The sequence below is a fragment of the Chiloscyllium punctatum genome, chromosome 5, assembly GCF_047496795.1.
Source record: "Chiloscyllium punctatum isolate Juve2018m chromosome 5, sChiPun1.3, whole genome shotgun sequence".
NCBI classification, from domain to species: domain Eukaryota; kingdom Metazoa; phylum Chordata; class Chondrichthyes; order Orectolobiformes; family Hemiscylliidae; genus Chiloscyllium; species Chiloscyllium punctatum.
Window position 1 is genome coordinate 135278577 of NC_092743.1, and position 15599 is coordinate 135294175.

Consider the following 15599-nt stretch of genomic DNA (forward strand, 5'->3'; position numbering starts at 1 on the left):
ACCTGACCAGGTAGTCACGGAGGGAATGGTCTTTGCGGAAGGCGGAAAGGGGTGTGGAGGGAAATATATCCCTGGTGGTGGGGTCTTTTTGGAGGTGGCAGAAATGTCGGCGGATGATTTGGTTTATGCAAAGGTTGGTAGGGTGGAAGGTGAGCACCAGGGGCGTTCTGTCCTTGTTACGTTTGGAGGGGTGGGGTCTGAGGGCGGAGGTGCGGGATGTAGACGAGATGCGTTGGAGGGCATCTTTAACCACGTGGGAAGGGAAATTGCAGTCTCTAAAGAAGGAGGCCATCTGGTGTGTTCTGTGGTGGAACTGGTCCTCCTGGGAGCTCTTTGGAGAGACTCCAGGCACTGGAGATGAGCTCCTGTATGTTACATGCTGCCTGTATCAGAGACAGTGTTGGAGGAACTTGACCTGATGCTAAAACTCCCCAGGAAGAGCTACAAAACATAACTGGCCTAGACCCAGAGGGGGAAGCATGCAGTGATTGTAATGAGGTCAGCCAAGTGGTCCTCATAGAATATGTCCCCTGACTGGGGCAGTTAATCTGGTCCAATGAAGGAGTTGTGGCTGACAGATATAAACAGGAGTGTCAGAGGTTCTGTTCACTCTGAAAGCTGGCTCTGATGAAGCTGGATCAGTGTCAAGGACGCTCCATGTTTAAATTAAGAGTGATTTGGTGATGGGATACCGGCCTCTGTGGAGTGAGTGCTTGGCGAAGGTGCAGAATAAGTCACAAGTACAGCTCTGGGGGTGAAGAGCCAGCTAATCTGCTTTTGCAGTGAGTCATTAAGGGCTTCACAGGTCAAATGATCTGCTACCCTCATTTTATGGTTAGCATCAATGTGCAAAACAATCAATTTGATTTGGGATCTGGCCAAGTTTGTGGGTAAGGCCAGCTTTGAGCCTGATTTTTTTTTAACCCAGCAGTAGTATCATGAAAACTTGAATCATGCTGAGCATAATTAGTGCTTAAAATTTCCTGTATTTGATTGACAAATTTTGAGCAAATTCCACTGCAGATGCTGATACAACCTAATGAGAACCCATGTCTTTATGTACATGTAGAGTTGTTCACACCATCCAGCTGTAATTGCATGGCAATCAAATAACTTTAATGAAGAATTAATGATATCCCACAAAATAAAACAAGCCCTAATGACAGTTCTGGAAAAGAGTTCTTTAGTGGACTCATATCATTTGAGGGATAATTTCATAATGTCTTGCCTAAAAACTGAAGTACGTCTAGTCAAAGAGTGCATTGTGTTTTGCTTCTTTTCCAGTTTTAAATGTGATTGATTCAAATGGAAACACACCTTTACACTGGGCTGCAGAGAAAAATCAGGCACTTTGTACCCAAGCTTTACTTGACAAAGGTGCAAACCCCAATATTCTGAACAACGCACTCATGTCACCTCTCCATTTGGCTGTTTCTTTAAGTCACAATTCAGTGGTAAAGGTAAGAAAGTTAATGATTGTTTTTATTATTACAAAGAAAAAATGATTATGAATTATTGTGCTTCAAACAGTGCACTGTTCTCCATGTGACAATCGCCCTTATTTCCCAAGTGCTGTACACAGTTTCTGAGGAACAGGCCATTCCTTAGCAACCATGGTGCTCATGTTCCTGTTCATCTGGAAGGAACACAAGAATCATTCAGTCATAGAGTTGTACAACACGAAAACAGACCCTTTGGTCCAACTTGTCCATGCTGACCAGATATCCTAAATTAATCTAGTCCCATTTGCCAGCCCTTAACCCACATCGCTCTAAACCCTTCCTATTCATATACCCATCCAGATGCCTTTTAAATGTTGTCATTGTACCAACCTCCACCACTTCCTCTGGCAGCTCATTCCATACACACACCACCCTTTGCATGAAAAGGTTGCCCCTTATGTCCCTTTTAAATCTTTCCCCTCTCACCCTAAACCTTGCCCTCTAGCTCTGGACTCCTCCAACACACGAAAAAAAAATTGTTATTTACTCTATCCATGACTCTCATGATTTTATAAACCTCTTGCATTGATTTTCCATTTTTAAAATTCATTTTGATAGGTGGAAGATCAAGATGAATTGACTAATGATCTTTACTGGTGTAATGCAGATAATTAAATACCTTTTTCCTCTGCTATGTAATTTTTTCCTCTAGCTTCAGTCAAAACCAATACTCTATCAATTGCCTCATACAAACATCTGCAAGATTCACTTATATAGGAATCATTAACATTGGATAGGCTGGCTGACAATGCAGAGATGGTTCAGACAGTGGGAAAGCATGTTGTCAAGATTAGATTAGATTAGATTCCCTACAGTATAGAAAAAGGCCTTTCATCCCAACAAGTCCACACCAACCCTCTGGACAGTAACCCACCCAGACCCATTCATCCCTGACTAATGCACCTAACATTATGGGCAATTTAGCATAACCAATTCACCTGACCTGCACATCTTTGGATTGTGGGAGGAAACTGGAGCACCCGAAAGAAACCCATGCAGATGTGGGGAGAATGTGCAAACTCCACACAGACAATTGCCCAAGGTAGGAATTGAACCCAGGACCCTAGCACTGTGAGGTAGCAGTGCTAACCACTAAGCCACCATGCCACCCAAAAGGTCATTAGGTTTCTCAAATCTACTCACCATTTGATGTGATCAAGGCTAATCTATGTTTTGAGTTTCCTTTGCCTCTGGAAATCAAACTCAGCTATTCTTCAATTCATCACTAAAGTTAAAGATTTTGTGATGTGCACAGAGTTCTCCAATTTACCTGACATTCAGATCCAAATTGATAAAAAGCACTGACTGGGTTTCTGCATATGCACCACACACACACACACACACAACATATAGAAAGGGTAAAATAGATTATAACAGAGGGGAGAAAAACACTGGAAAGACATTTCAGGTGTTTTTGTTCACAGGTAGTGTTGAGATAATCCTGATGAATTTTCTGCTGGTCACAGCATTGTTTCCGTCGTCTTTCCCTGGTTTCTTCAACAGGGCAGCTGGTACATACATACGTATGTACAACATATGTACAACATACATACATACACTTACCAATTAAAAGTCACAGCTTACAGCAACTGTTGCTGGACAGACAAATGGTTTTATTTCTTTGGGTTTACACTGAATATTGACTCCTTGTTGTGCAGTGTTATGTGAGAACCGATCACACAGTTATTGGCAGGAAAGAAAAATCTCTGTCATTGATAACTGTCACTAGTCCTTAGACCAATCAATTGCTTGTGCCAGCAAAAGTTGCATTGGTATACCCTCCTGAATGCCAAATTGTTTGCAGCTCTACAACTGCTGCTTCTTCAAATAGCTTTTTACATGATGTGTGGGTGACATGAGTTTTAGGTAATTTACATCTCAAAGCTGCAGTCACTCTTTGAAACGCTTTTTTTTAAACAGGTCTTTCTTTTTTAAAATTAGATTCCCTTCAGTATGGAAAGAGGCCATTCAGCCCAACAAGTCCACACCAATCCTCCAAAGAGTAACCCACCCAGACCCATTTCCCCTATCCTATATTGACTCCTGACTAATGCACCTAACACTATGGGCAATTTAGCATGGCCAATTCGCCTAACCTGCTCATCTTTGGACTGTGGGAGGAAACTGAAGCACCAGAAGGAAACCCATGCAGACACGGGGAGAATGTGCAAACTCCACACAGACAGTCGCCTGAGACAGGAATTGAACCCAGGTCCCTAGTACTGTGAGGCAGCAGTGCGAACCACTGAGTGACCGTGCTGTCACCATTCTTATTTCGGTTCCCAGTTTTTACAAACACAAAACAAAATGACATGGTTTTTACACATTCCACATTCCCTCAATAATAAACATCTATCTATCTCCATCTTAAAAATATTCAATGATACTGCCTTCTGAGGCAGGTAGTTCCAAAGTCACATAACTATCGGACAGAAAAAAGCTCATAGGGTCATATAGTACAGAAGAGAACATGCAGCCCTTTGAGAATATACTGCTGCCTACATGAGTCCCACTTTCTCACATTAGACCCAATGCCTTGAATGTTATGATTTCTGACCCTCCTAACTTCCTTGTGTAAGTTATTTTCCTCTTCCTTTGTGTTTGTCAAGGGCCTTGTTTGATTTCAATTTTCTAAAGCTTAGATTTGCTTTTCTTTTTGACTGAACGTTCAATATCTCATGACTTCCAAGGTTCTTGAATCTTACTATTGTTATCTTGCCTCCTCATGAGAGCATGCTGGTCCTGAACTCTGATCAACTGGCTTTCAAAAGGTTCTCAGATATCAGATGTGGATTTACCCTCAAACAACCACCCCTTTCCCATTCCTGCCTAATACTGTTGTATATACCTTCAACCTCTTTAATACTTTCACCCCAAGAACCTATCTAATGTTGAGGAATTTAAAATCATTCAATGCATCAACCCTGTTGCTTTTACATTTTTCCATGATCTGTTAATATATCTGTTCCTCTAATTCCCACTGGCTATTGGGATGCCTTTTCTGTAATACCATCAGAGTGATGCACCGTTCTTATTCTTAAATTCTACACATATTGCCTCACTGTATGAGCCCTCTATTATGTCCTCTCTTTTTACAGCTGTGACATGTCCCTAAACCAGTCATATAACTTCCCAACTCCCTTTCTCTCCATCTCTATCACACCTGAAAGATCTAAACCCTTCAATGTTGAGCTGCCAGTCCTTCCCTTCTCTCAATCAAGTTGCTGTAATGGGTGACCTTATAGAGGTTTACAAAATCGTGAGGGGCATGGATAGGGTAAATAGGCAAGGTCTTTTCTCCAGGGTGAGGGAGTTCAAAACTAGAGGACATAGGTTAAAGGTAGGAGGGGAAAGATTTTAAAGGGACCTAAGGGACAACCTTTTCACACAGTGGGTGGCGTGTGTATGGAATGAGCTGCCAGAGGACGTAGTAGAGGCTGGTACAATAACAACATTTAGAAGGCATCTGGATGGGTATATGAATAGAAAGGGGTTAGAGGGATATGGGCCAAATGCTGCAAATGTAACTAGATTAATTTAGGATATCTGGTCAGTATGGGTGAATTAGACCAAAGTGTCTGTTTCCGTGCTGGAGATCTCAATGGCTTTAAATGCACTTCAGACTACCAGCATTGCTATGTTCATTAATCTGGCCCTGTCTGTTCATCTTATTAGACTTACTTTACGTAACTTTGACCTTCTCCTCAAGCTCTCCACTTGCTGATCTACTGCGCTGTTTCCTACCCCAGCCATACCAGTATAAACCCTTCTGACTGGCACTAGCAAACCTCCCTGCAAAGATATTGATACCTCTGCAGATTAGGTGCAACCCATCTGTCTTGTACAGGACCCACCTGCCCTGAAGAGATCCCAATGATTCAGATATCTGAAACCTTCAATCCTACACCAGCTCTTTTGCTATTTCTGGCCTCACTAGCACATGTCACTGGGAATAGCCCTCAGATTATAACCCTGCTTTTCAGCTTCCTACCTAACTCTCTGAATTCCCTTTGCATGACCTCATTCCTCTTCCTGATTATTTTGTTGGTACCAATATAGACCATGACCTCTGGCTGCTCACCCTCCCCTTTCAGAATATCCTGTGCCCACTCAGGATTAAGCTCAGGTGATGCTACAAATGCAAAGGAGTTTAAACTTATAGCAGTTACAAAGTCATCTGATAAATAGTATGGCAGTTGCAACTCCTTTTCAAGCACTTTATTGTGGACAAACTGTAGAAGGTTGAAGTTGATTTTATGTTTTTAGCCATATAACAAAGTGATAAGCTATAGGATGATTTTCAAATTCACATAAATTGTCCCCACATCCAGACATGCACCATTTTAATGCCGGTGTATTATCTTCTTAAATGTTCAAGTCAGAAACTTATAAATTTCCTGCCATTCTCACCCTATGTCTTCATTCCACTCCAATGGAAAAGCTTACATCTCTGAATATAGACTAAATTGTTTCAGGAATATCTGTTTCAATCGAGAGAAGTACAAATCATGTGATCGTAATTCTTTGAGTACTTGGCTGTATAATGAGCTAATCATTTGGTCTTAAGTGATTTATTTTTAACTTAATGATATTTCTGCATAGAGTTCTGTCCTTTGGGATAGTGCTGTTCAGTTAGAATGCTTCATTTCCCTTTCCCCAAGTATAATTAGGCTTTTACTGGGATGCTTGAAACTGCAGAGAAGCATCATTGAATTATGGTATAACTTGCCTACTCCCATTTCCCTATAATCTCCAATTAATAGAAAGCCTGATATATTCTTAAAAGAATAAATGATTGCTGCAGTTGGTGTATTTGCAATTATTCTGATTTATTCTGATGGAAATATTTGCATCATTGTAAGGGTTAGATCATGACTTTCTGCGATCAGTGAAAATGCGTGGTTGGAGTTGATGGACTACTTCATGACAGGCTGTCTTTTGCCTATCTTTTGTTTTACACTGCTTAACTAAGTTCAATTCTACTGCTCAGAATTTTCATGTGAGATTTTTAATTGCCTTTTGCAAAATTATCATTTCCTTTAGGTATTAGCTTCACATAAAACTACTGAGCTAAACTTGGAAGGTGATCTTCAAAACACACCATTGATGCTGGCATGTTCCAGAGATAATGCTGAAGGACTCTCTATATTGGTATGCATTCTAATTTTATCAGCACTACATTTGTCTTACTCTTTTTATACTTAAACATAAGTGGTTGGTAAAAGTATAATTTTTTTCTGTTTGACATCCTGCAATAATCTGGAGCATTATTGTTTAAGAAATGTTCAATATTCAAAACAAGTTTGAACTAGCCCAGACCAAGAGATCAAAAGTGTCCTTAATTTAGCACAAGCTTCATAATTTCTACATAAAATATCTGGAGAGAATTGAATGTCATAATAGTGTAAAAGGGAGTTGTGCACTAAGTTTGGGGTCAAGATACTGTACCTTTATGAGGCATAATGAACAGTCCTTGCTGAATTTGACCTGAGAGTGCTGGAAGCTAACAAAATTATGCAAGATTAAATTATACAGTGGAGTTTGCCTGAGAGCTATGCCATCAATTATTCAGCTGAAACACCTAAGCATCTGCTTGATTGACAACTGTGCCTGATCTCTGCTATCAATTTCACAATGTTTCATGTGCTTGCAGTTTCAGCTATTGAAACTTTACTGGGTTTGTATGATTGACGCTTTTATTGTCCTGTAGTGAAAAGAAATTTTATTTAACATAGTGGAAAATTTTTAATGAATGACTCTTTTTAAAAACTTTTAAATATAATATATATGTCTATAACACATATCTAGATATTCCACTGTAATTCAAGGATTCATTACTTTTATGTAGCATATGGCAGGTGAATCAAAATGGAAGTGGCATGGAAGCATTTGGGGTTATGGGACTTGTTTGGGTGCATCATGTTGTATGGATCAGATATATGTTGAGCATTGGGGGGGGGGGGGGCTGAAGAAAAAATGGGTTGTGAGGGCTGAAAACAAATCCAGTTTTTATTCTGACTGGGTTGAAGTTACACAGAACAAGACCTTTTAAACATTCTGCTAACAGCCCTGTCACTGCTTCTAAAGATGAGTCAGCTGCTTGTCTCCTGTTTGCACTTTCAACTCTTCCCACAACCACAAGGATTAAAATCCCACATTTCCTGCTACAGTCAGTTCTGCTTTAATGTGTGTTTCTTCAATGCGCTTGGCTTCATCACGACTGAAGAATTTAAACTGTTATTCGTAGAATGCGAACTTTCCTTACCTATATTAGCTTTAACGTGGTTCCAGCCCCTTTAGTTTAAATGGCATGGCTATTGTACGATTTTCTTAAAACGTGAGATTGCACAAGAGCAGGACTATTGCGTTATATCAGAACTGGCTGTACTTTCCTCCTGAGCAGAAAGACTGAGCCTGAAGTTTTACCAATTCCTGCTACCCACCTTGAGGTTGGAAAAAAAAGGCCTTAGTCCTGATTGAGGGACTCAGCGTTAGGAAGAGGATGACTATGCTGAGAGTTACCTTGCTGTTTTTTTATGGCCCATACTCCTCCCACTTCCTCCCCAGTTCCCAAACCTTACCCTTGCATTTTCCCCATTACTGATTTTGGGCTAATTGTTCTGTAATTCCCTGGGTTTTTTTTCTGTCTCCCTTCCTTTTTAAATAGTAGGGTTGCATTTTCCACCCTCCAAACCACATGAATTGTTACAGAGCCTATAGAATTTTGGAAGATAACCACCAATGTAATATTTCCATGCTCACTTCCCTTAGTATCCCGAGATGCAAATTATCAGGCCCCTGGGGATTTGCCAGTTATTAGTCTTCTTAATTTGTCAAGCACCATTTTCTGACTATTTCAGATTTCCTTTAGTTCTGACCTCTCACATTTCTTCAGATTAGTTATAGCCTCTTTTGTGAAGACTGAACCTAAAACGTGAATATATTGAGGATATAGTGCACACAGAAACATCACCCATTCTACTCCTAAGCCATTGAGTCATGGAATCAAAGGGTCACACAGCATGGAAACAGACCTTTGGTCTAATCAGTCCATGCCAACCATAAAAGAGACTGTGATGTTTGCCATTTTAACTTTGTTTCTTGTTTTCCTGACTTGTGGTTATACTGTGTATAGCTGGAATATAACTTTGTTTTCTTCATTTCTCTATTCTGTAACTAAGGGATTGTACCAAGGCATCTTCGTACCGAAAATGGTGCTGTAAGCGGTGACATTAACTTTTCACTGCACTGATTTGAGTACCTTTGACAATAAAGCTCATTCAATTCAATTCATTATTAAAACAACATCACCCTCTCGCTCAAGAGTCATAGCAGACCTGTTTTTCTTGGAGATGTTAGGGAGGAGATTTGTTAGAGGAGTTTCAAATCATGAGGAGTCTGGAGAAAGTTGACAGAGACAAAAATGCTCCACTCCAGAAAGGATTGAGAACAAGAGGGCATGTATTTGAGGAAATTGGGGAAAAGAAACAATGTCGACATAGGGAAAAGCATTTTCAAGTTGTGACTGGTAGTGACGTAGAATGAGCTGCCTGAAATCTCTTGGAGATTCCGTGGAAATGTTCGAGGTGGAACTAAATTATTATCTAAAACTCAATCATGGAATGTGGGTGTTGAAGGGCGAGCCAACATTTACCCTCATCCATAGCTGACCTTGGCAGTATGCGGTGTTATACAGTGAAAACAGGTGGATGGTACGAGGCAGATTGCCCACATGAAAAGTCAACATAAACGTGATGGACTAAATTGCTGTCTCGTGATGTAGAAATTCTGTCATTTGAGGGAAGGTCTGCTGTTGACTTGAGCGAGAGGGTGATATTATTTTAATAATGAACTGAATCGAATTAGCTTTACTGTCAAGTGTACTCAAATCAGTACGACGAAAGGTTGATAAGCCACTACTTACAGCACTATCTGAGGTATAAAAGTACAATCCCTTAGTCACAGAGAAATGAAGAAAACAAAGTTACATTCCAGCTGTACACCGTATAAACATAAGCCAGAAAAACATGAAACAAAGTTAAAAAGACAAACATCACAGTCTCCCTTATGGTCAGCAAGGACTGGTTGGAACAAAGGGTCTGTTTCCGTGCTGTGTGACTTTCTGACTCCATGGCTTAGATGATGTTTCTGTGTGCAGGAATGTTCCTTGGAATTGCAGATTTTGAGAGGGAGAGACAGGGTTTCTTATTCTTTACTATTCTGTTTGGCGCTGTCTGCCTGTCTTTCCTTCAGTAGAACAGTATTTGGACTTCTGTATGTACTTCTCCCTTTGTTCTCCCTTCGTCAAAACTCCTTTCTGAGGATGTTTTCCTTGGAGTCAATCTTTGGAATTCTGTATGTTAAAATGACTGTGCAATCAACTTTATACAATTTCAAGTTGTAACACATGTATTTTAGTCTGATGAGTAATGTTTCCAACTGTGAGGGTTGATTAGTGCATAGCTCTGGGGCTGGATTCATGTATCGTTTTTAAGCTTAGGCAATCAGATTTCAAATTTCCACAATTATTGATTTGAATAGTTCTCACTCTGATATCGGTTTTGCAACTCACAGGAATCTATTGTATTGCCCAGGCTAGGTGTCTTCTAAATGTCTCTCTATTGTAATTTAACACGAAGTAATGGTCTGAGAAAAAATTTGAATAGTTCCACAAGAAAAAAATCTTCTTGTGATTCCCACCATGAAGAAGCTTTTGAAATTTCATTTGCAACATGTAAATCCTGTATGCAGGGAAATGTTTCACCTTTCTTATTTAAACCAATGCTATTAAATGTACACTTGTAATAGCCATCAAGTTTATTTTTCCACTTTATTGCACAATTCCTATTTACGTTATGCTTCCTTATTCCCAAATAACCCAATAACTTTTGAAATGAATTTATGGACTAGTTTCAGTAATGATTTGTGTCTGGTAATTGCATGTTTGCACCATTCTCTATGTAAAGCTTGATTACTACTTTTTTCCTTCATTCTTCTTGAGATTAACCAAAATTGTGACTATTTTTTCACCCTGTGGAAATGATCTGTCTCTACTTAAGTAATCACAATTCTTTTTGATGCACTATTATCTCAAAGAAACCTATCTAGTTGCTTTTTATTTTTATAATAAAAAGTGCAGCAAAACTCTTGATTTCTAAAGTTTCTATGTCCCATGCTAGTAGATCTGTGTTTTACCACATCGAATGTCTTTATGTGTTTTCTACAATGTAGACTGGAGGAGATCAGTTGCCTGGATGGCTCGTTTGCAGTGCAGAGTGATGCCAGCAGTGTGGGTGAAATTCCCATACTGGCTGAGTTCGCCATGCAGGTCCCACCCTCCAGTCCTTACCCCTTACTTGAGGTATGGTAAGCCTCAGGATAAACTCTCCAATCCCCCTCTCTCTCTCATTACCGGGGTCCTTTTGAACAATGGCACCTTAACCTTTACTTGAGAAATATGCTCTTTGTTAGAAACAAAAACAGAAATTGCTGGAAAAGCTCACCAGATATAGCAGCATCTGTGGAGAGAAATCAGTGTTAATGTTTGGGTACAGTGACCCTTCCTCAGAACTGATGGTAGCTGGGAAAAAGTTGGTTTTTATGCAGGAGGTAGGATGGGGGGGGGGGGGGAGGGGGTAAGGAGTAAATGATAGGTGGGGATAGAGCCCAAAGAGAACTAAGAGCAGCTGGGCAGGGAAACAAGTAGATAATGACCACCTTATGTTATGGACCAGGCTAGACCGCCTCAGACATTTCAAGAAAGTAGCCCAGATCCTCACATTGCTGATTGCTTTAAGCAGGGGTAACACAGATATTCCAGGAGTGATGCAGTTGGTCAAACCACTTAGTTTTAAACAAAACAGAATGTATTTATATGATTACCAAATGAAATACAAACAAAAGAGAACACAAAATAGAATAACTGAATCTATCCGAAAACCCAACAAATTAGCCCAGCTTAATGATGCTATTCCAAATACTTGCAACAATCCCCATGTACACCACTTAGCAAAAAAAGGGAAAATCAAACAGTTTCTTACAGGAGAGATGTCAGAGAGAGGGACAACCGGCGTGGACCTGATTCTTTGAGTCTAGCAGCTTCAAATGACTTCTTGCTAAAACCCAAACCAAATCAAGCCAAAGATATGCTGATCTGGGAGAACTGGCCACTCCCCTTTCATCATATAAGTGTATGTTTTCAAAACTCGAAAGCTTTTTTTCCTGAGGCAGTATTTGCTAGCTATAATCAAGTTAGCTGTAAAACCCTTCAACTTAAACTTTTCGGAATCGCTGCTTTTATGACGTCTTTGGAAACAAAGCCACGGTCAGCATCACCTTGTTAAAGCAGGAGCATCATCACACCCTGGGAGAATGAATAGCTACTAATGAGGACTGTTAGTATTTAATAATGGGTTGTGTGTAATACCTGATTAGTGGTCAGGACTGACCACCTGAAGGTGCTGGGTATTTGGTTCGGGGGGGCTGGGGCGTGCGCCAAGACCTGGGAGGAGCGGATCAGAAAGATGAGACAGAAACTAGGCAGATGGGGGCAACGGTCGCTCTCCATCGCGGGAAAAAACCTGGTCATCAGGTGTGAGGTCCTCTCAGTATTGCTATATGTGGCACAGGTCTGGCCTATCCCCAGGACCTGTGCCGCCGCAGTCACCCGGGCCATCTTCCAATTCATTTGGAGATCAAAGATGGACCGGGTCCGAAGAGACTCAATGTACAAAGACCGGTGCAATGGGGGAAAAAACACGCCCAATGCCACCCTCACCCTGATGGCCACCTTTGTGTGTGGCTGCATCAAGCTGTGCGTGGATCCCCGGTACGCAAACACCAAGTGTCACTACGTACTGAGGTTCTACCTGTCCCCGGTGTTGCGAAGGATGGGCCTGGCCTCGCTGCCGCGGAACGCTCCGAGTAGTTGGACCGTTCCGTATCACCTGTCCTTCGTGGAGAAATTTATGAGGAAAAACACCTTTGACCACAAGTCCATCAGGAAGTGGTCAGCACGTAGCGTCCTTGAGACCCTTCGGGAAAAGGAGAGGGCGGATCCTGTCGAGCGGTTCCCTGAGCAGACTGTCAAAGCCATTTGGCAGAATGCCTCATCGCCAGAACTTTCCAACAAGCACCAAGACGTGGCTTGGCTGGTGGTGAGAAGGGCTCTGCCTGTGAGATCCTTTATGCACGCCCGGACTCTCTGCCGCACCGCACGCTGCCCTCGAAGTGGCTGCGGGGGGGACGAGACTGTCACACACCTCCTTCTGGAATGTGCCTATGCAGAGGAAGTCTGGAGAGGAATGCAGTGGTGCTTGTCGAGGTTCGTCCCGAGCAGCGCCGTGACGCGGGACTCCGTGCTCTACGGCCTGTTCCCCGGGACTCACACCGAGACGAACATTAACTGCGCCTGGAGGATCATCAACTCGGTGAAGGACGCTCTCTGGGCGGTCCGAAACCTGTTGATCTTCCAGCTGAAGGAGTTGACCCCGACCGAGTGTTGCAGACTGGCACATTCCAAGGTCCAAGACTACGTGTTGAGGGACGCGCTGAAGCTTGGGGCAGCTGCCGCCAAGGCGCGGTGGGGAAAGACCACCGTGTAAGATCGGCCTGCCGAAAGAAGAACAGGGGGCCCATACAGACGTTTTTTTGGGCTCTGCTGATGCCTCAGCCAAATATATGTATATATACAAGATGGAAAAAATGCACAGGATTGTAAAGGACAAGAATAAAGTCGAATCTGTGTTTGTAAATATGGACATATGTATGGCATGATCCAATGTACAGACCATCAAATCATTTATGAATAAAGTATATTTTTGAAATAAAAAAAAAAAAAAATACCTGATTAGTGGTGCTGGAAGAGCACAGCAGTTCAGGCAGCATCCAACGAGCAGCGAAATCAATGTTTCGGGCAAAAGCCCTTCACTACCTGCCTATGAGGTAACAAGGTCTGATGTGTGGTGGCTAGAGTATGGACATCAGAGAAGGTGCCTCAATTCCTGAACATTGTTGAACTCGATATTGAATCCAGAATGCTGCAGAGTTTCCAGAGGCAAATAAGATGCTGTTCTTCCAGCTTGCACTGAGCTTCGCTGGAGCACTGCAGTACGCCTGAGACAGAGATGTTGGCCAGGGTACATGGTGATGTGTTGAAATTCTTTGCTAGAACAATTCAACATGAATACTGCTATTCTGCTTCTTCACCTTATACTTTCTCTTGCTTACAATATTGATCTAACTTTCCTTTGAAACATTCTATTGTCTGTGCACTTATAACTCTTTGTGGCAAACCATTCACTGCTCTAGTCCTTTGGCTGATATCTGAATCTCCTTCCTCTTCTGGTGACCACTTTAAGTCAATAACTCTGGATGTTCAAAACAAAAAAGGTAGTCTTCCATATTAACTATAACAGAATGTTGCATAGTCTTGAAAATAAAATCCTGCACAGAAATGGGTTTTCTCTGACAACAACTCCTGGGCATGTCTGAATGGAGCGATGTAGTTATTTCAGTTCATGTGGGACTGAGTTCTGTTGGAGAAGGTTCCTATTAAGCTTTAATCGACTGGGCTTATGCGTATTTTTAACAGGTAATAAATATTAATCATTCACAACATTCTCATGTCCAATATGCATTGAGCTCCAAGAGATTGAATGCTGATTTATTGTCAGTTATACTCTCCAATTAATAACACCGTGAAATACAGTGAGAAGCTTCGACTGTTGTCACAACTCGGTGCCATTCGAACCATTCAACAATAAAGACAATGAAAGGGTATAGCAGAAGAAAGTCCACTTTTACTCGAATTCTGAGTCCTGAGTCAGCTGACCAATGGCAACCACACTACCACTGCACCCACCAACATTGGAGTCTGCCCTCTTCAGGCACCATTTCTCGATCGCTGGGCCCACTCTCAGCCCACAACCAGGAGACCTCAGCTCCAGGCCTCCCACAACCAGGAGCCGCTGCCACCATCACACCAATAACCAGGAGCCCCTGCTCCAGACCTACCATAACCAGGAGTCCATGGCTTTGTCACCAGATCCCTGGCTCCACTGCTGATGCTGTCTTGCCAATGCCTGGAGTCCCTGCACCAAACCTACCACAACCAGGAGTCCATAGCTTTGTCACCAGGCCAGCTGCTGCCTCACCAAGAGTCCCGCTCCAGATGCACCCCCTCCGCCATGTCACCCTTTTCGCCACCACTGACAGGAAGAAGATGAAGAAAAAGAAAAAGGAAGAAGACAAAAAGGGTAAGAAAAGAAAGAGAGAAAGTGGCTGCTTGGAGCAGACTGGCCCAGGAGCCCAAACATTGCCTACCTGGCTGGTGCTGCCAACTTGGGTATAATGAGAAGTTTATAATGGCATTCCTACAAACCCTGCCTTAAACCTTGTCTTATTCTTTTTTTAACTTCGGTGAAAATAGTCTAGCTGTCCTAAGACTCCCCTAATGACTGATGTCCAACACTTGTATCATATTAGGAATTTATTCTGGGCCTTTAATGTATAAAGCGTATAAAATGCCAGTGAACTCTAAACATGAGCCGCCATAGTTTTGTAGCAAATAATAATCATCTCTTTGGCTTTAGCCCCATTGCTCTTACTTATGAACCTAAATAGTTTTAAAACTCAATACCTTTAACCTAAATACCTTTAAAACTCATACCAGCAATTCCACCCAAACTCCTAAGAGACACATGTGCACATTGATGTATTGAATTGCTTGATTTTCTCGCAAAGGGCATGCCTTACACTTCTCTACCCTCGACTGCCTATTCTACTTACCTTCACCTGATGTCTTTTATCATATGTTCCACTGATTACCCACTTTCCAACCTTTATGCTGTCAGTAAATTTTGATGTAATGCTCCTTGTGCTCAAGTTCAATTCACGCACACAGATTTGTCAAGGTTGATGGTGCAGTAACATCTCTGTTATTGTGTCTATAAATTCTGGAGTTATGACAGCATTTATTAAAGTTGTAAATCTTATCTCAATGTCTGTCTGAAAAATGCAGCCTGTTTCTGTAAAGGACATCTGTTGCCCTTTACTGCACTTTCAGACATATCAACTCTTAATCAGCTGATTTGCTGT

The 15599-nt window shown here is 41.7% G+C and overlaps 1 protein-coding gene across 1 annotated transcript in view; it reads left to right on the plus strand.

The window, feature by feature from the left end:
* The window catches only part of LOC140476815 (transient receptor potential cation channel subfamily A member 1-like), a 98405-nt gene that overhangs the window by 12445 nt on the left and 70361 nt on the right, over window positions 1–15599 (plus strand). The window contains exons 3-4 of the mRNA XM_072569606.1: window positions 1285–1460; window positions 6546–6653. Coding sequence (XP_072425707.1) covers window positions 1285–1460; window positions 6546–6653 — 284 coding nt within the window. The remainder of the gene's footprint in view (window positions 1–1284; window positions 1461–6545; window positions 6654–15599) is intronic.